Raw genomic sequence first — 4,206 nt, forward strand, 5'->3', positions numbered from 1 at the left:
GATAATAATAATGATAATAATAATAATAATAATAATGATAATAATGATGATGATAATAATAATGATAATAATAATAATAATAATAATGATAATAATAATGATAATGATAATGATAATGATAATAATAATGAAGAAAGTGAAATTGAAGCTGTAGAATCAGTGGTTTTTCATTGGCTTTCAGTTCCGAAGAAGTTTCTCTGCTAGATTCTCAACTCTCACCAAGATAGAAGGACAATAATCTGTTTAATTCATGAGAAACCACAGATAAACCCTCACCCAGTGGACCATACAGTTTTTGCCCCCTCTCCTCGCCCCTCTCTCTCATATTTGGGTTCACTCAAAAGTTTCCCCCACCCTCTCTCTGCAACATAAATTGTCTTCCCACCTTGTCCAAAGAAATCGAGTTCAATGTTGCTGGTGTGGTTCCTGCAGTAGTTTATTTGTCAGTGTTATTGATTAAGAGCAATATCAACCTCAGTCAGTATATATCAGGTGTCTCCCAACTTAACTGTATATCTATCCTCTAGCAATACTCGATCGTCACCAGATGTTGGAAAGGAACTAGGCATGCATAGCTGAGTCCATTTGAAGCTATTGATCCATTCACCTATGTCCTTCCTGTTTATCTAGCCATCCATATCCACCTATATCTCTATCCATGTATGCCTGTTTGTCTATCTACCCTCCATGTCTACCTGTTTGTCTGTCCACCTGTCTGTCTACCTGCTGATCTAACTACTTATATATATCTGCCTATCTTTCTGTCTAATTCTTGCCTATCCATCTATTTCAATTCACCTGTCTCTCTGTTCACCTGTGTGTGTGTGTCTTGCTATATGTCTATATCTTGCTGTCTTTCTAGCTAACACCTATATCTATCTATTCACCTGTATTTATCTACCTGTCTGTGTATCTGTCTAGCTGTCTTTCTAGCTAATACTTATACCTATCTATTCACCTGTATTTATCTACCTGTCTGTGTATCTGTCTAGCTGTTTTTCTAGCTAATATTTATATCTATCTATTCACCTGTATTTATCTACCTGTCTGTTTATCTGTCTAGCTGTCTTTCTAGCTAATACCCATCTGTTTATCCACTTATGTCTCTCGACCTATCTGCCTATCCACCTGTATCTCTCTGTTTATTTAGCTCATATCCACCTGTCTCTCTACTTACCTGTATATCATTTTATTCCTTTTTGTGTCTTTTCAGTGTTTCCTAATGTGCCAGACCGACCAGGAATGCCCTGTGATGGAGAAGACCGTAAGTCAATTGATAAAATAAAACCATCTAAATCAGGGTCCGCAACCATTTTTTTTACCTATGAACCCTATTTTGATTCCTATTTTACTCTGCCAGATCCTCATAGCCATCTGATGTCTAAAAATATTCAATTCTATTTTTATCATTAACCCTTTTGTTACTACATTTATTTTGAGATGCTCTGTGTTTCTTTCAATTAATTTTAAATATAACAAAGAATTTAGTAAAATAACTTAGTTATCATTAAGCTAGTGTTAGGAACATAAATTGTGACCAAGGTTTGGTGGAAGATTTTAATTCAAAACTTTTGAAAACAAGACATTTGTACTACAGAGCCAAAATGCAGTTTTAGCCAGGCTGGTATCGAAAGGGTTAAGAATTGTTTCTCTATTATTTTAGCCCTTTTGTTACCATATTTATTTTGAAATATTCTGGTGTTTCTTTCAATTAATTTTAAAACAAAGAATTTAGTAAAATAACTTAGTTATCATTAAGACAGTGTTAGGAACATAAATTGTGACTAAGGTCTGGTGGAAGATTTTAATTCAAAACTTTAGAAAAGAAGACATTTGTACTCAGAGCCAGAGCTGGTTTCAGCCAGGTTGGTAACGAAAGGGTTAAATATTATCAGAAATTGTATAAAGAAAATTAAAATATTTTATGCATTGTAGAAGTATCACCAATTTATTGCAGATAAATTTTAACAACAAAACCTTACATGAGCCCTTAACGGTGACATGGGCCCTGGTTGAGAACCACTGAACTCGTCAAGTACAATTGAAAAACCTTCATGTTATTGAAATTGCTTAGTGCTGAAGGCTTCTTAAGAGATCTCTCTTGTTATATGGCCCCTACCCTATTCTCAGAAACCCTTAACAAATCTTTTACTATTGGACCCACTTATGTGCACACATGTGTTTCTCTCTTTGGATGTTGACCTTCTGAAATTACAAGCTGTGGTCAGTGTTCTCTGTTAGTTTCCTATCAACAAGTCTTCATGTAGCTCTGTGCATTCAAAGACCTGTGGAATGAAGGAATGGAAATTATATTATTTGAAAAACACAGCAAGGGTTAGTGACAGGAAGGTCATCCAGTTGTGAAATACCACTTCAACAGTATATATTCACCTAACCCATGCCAGCATGGATTAAAAAAAAATGGAAGTAAAACCCAAAGAACGAATGAATAAATATAATAATTGATAGATTAGAAATCCTGGGCTGTGATGGGAAAATTATATTTTTTGTTCCGCATGAAATAGATATTATTTAATTAATGATGATTCATCAATAGCACATATATGCAAATGAGTTTGTAGGGAGCCCTTCTCCCTCTCATCATCATCATCATCATTTAACCCTTTAACATTCAGATTCCTCTGTCACATATAATGCTTATTTGTTGACATTGTTTTGTATTAATCCTGGATTATCTCATAGCTGTGAGATTTCAGTGATACGACTGTTCAGTTTTAGTATTGACATTGTAGGCTAGGTGTGAGAGGCCTGTTCTGGCTGGTTTGAACATAAGACCTGTTTTTAGAATGACAGCGTAGGGTACGTGTGAGAGGCCAGATCTGCTCTGTTTGAACACAAAACACATTTTTAGAATGACATTGTAGGGTACGTGTGAGAGGCCTAAAACAGGTTAAATATTTGTGCCTGATATAGCTGGTTTGAATGCGGACGGGTTAAAGTCCATCTTCCATGCTGGCATGGGTCGGACGGTTTGACAAGATTCAACAAAGCTTGAGGACTGTACTAAACTCCAGTGTCTGCTTTGGCATGGCTTCTATGACTAGACGCAATGAACTGGATGCTTTGTATGTGGCACCAACACTAGTGAGGTCACCAAGTAATCTGCAGGACAAGACTCATCAACTGAGAAGTGGTGGTGGGAGTAGTAGTATTAAGAGAGATAGCTTTACACCAGTTGATGATGGGAGGCTGAAGTCTGACAGAGGGACAAGAACGGACAGGTGTCTTGCAGTAGAGCGGATACATGGCTACCCCAGGGGTGTCAGGGTGTACACTCGTGGTACAAGAAGGTGAGTTAATTAATATTTTCAGTTTGTTAATTGCAAATTTACCTTTGTTTCTTCTTTCTCTGTGTTCAGGTAACATTTATCGGAGAGGTGCTAGGCGCTGGAGAAAACTGTACAGAATCAATGGTCATTTATTCCAAGCAAAACGGTTCTCAAAGGTAACGGCAGATTCCTATGCATTTCTATGTTGTGTCTTGACTTGCTTAATATAACAGCCAAATCTCCCAATATCTCCTTTTCTCTTTCTTTCTCTCTCACACATACAATATAAATTACATGCTATAACTTTGTTTGTCTGTCTTTGTGTCTGTGTATGTCTCCCCATCATCACTTGACAACTGATGCTGGTGTGTTTACATCCTTGTAACTTAGTGGTTCAGCAAAAGAGTCTGATAGAATAAGTACTCGGCTTACACACATGTCTAGAAATAGACATGTGCATAGAAATATACACAGACGTATATATATGTGTGTGTGTGCGTGTGTGAACACACTGTAAAATACACAGGTGCACATCTTTACACACCTACACAAGTGTGTTGTGGCCACAACATAGCTGAATGGTTAGGGAGTTTGCTTTGCAGCCACGAAGAATCCATTACTCATCTTGGCTTGTCTTGTTGTCATTTAATATAGTTTCTGGTTTTGAATGGCAGCTTGAATATGACTCTGGGCTCACAACAGTTGTTCAATTTACAGAGAAAATGGTAAAAAAAATAATGTGCAGACATGGCTGTATGACAAGAATGTTGCTTACCAACCACATGGTTCTGGGTTCAGTCCCACCGTGTGGCACCTTGGGCAAGTGTCTTCTACTATGGCCTTGGGCTGACCAAAGCATTGTGAGTGAATTTGGTAGATGGAAATTGAAAGAAGCCCGTCATTTATATATGTGTGT

The 4,206-nt window shown here is 37.1% G+C and overlaps 1 protein-coding gene across 1 annotated transcript in view; it reads left to right on the plus strand.

Annotated features, from left to right (window-relative positions):
- LOC106871364 (protein kinase C iota type) overlaps positions 1 to 4,206 on the plus strand; it is a 192,963-nt gene that overhangs the window by 80,193 nt on the left and 108,564 nt on the right. The window contains exons 5-6 of the mRNA XM_014917773.2: positions 1,214 to 1,264; positions 3,381 to 3,466. Coding sequence (XP_014773259.1) covers positions 1,214 to 1,264; positions 3,381 to 3,466 — 137 coding nt within the window. The remainder of the gene's footprint in view (positions 1 to 1,213; positions 1,265 to 3,380; positions 3,467 to 4,206) is intronic.

This window comes from Octopus bimaculoides, chromosome 26, assembly GCF_001194135.2.
Source record: "Octopus bimaculoides isolate UCB-OBI-ISO-001 chromosome 26, ASM119413v2, whole genome shotgun sequence".
NCBI lineage: Eukaryota > Metazoa > Mollusca > Cephalopoda > Octopoda > Octopodidae > Octopus > Octopus bimaculoides.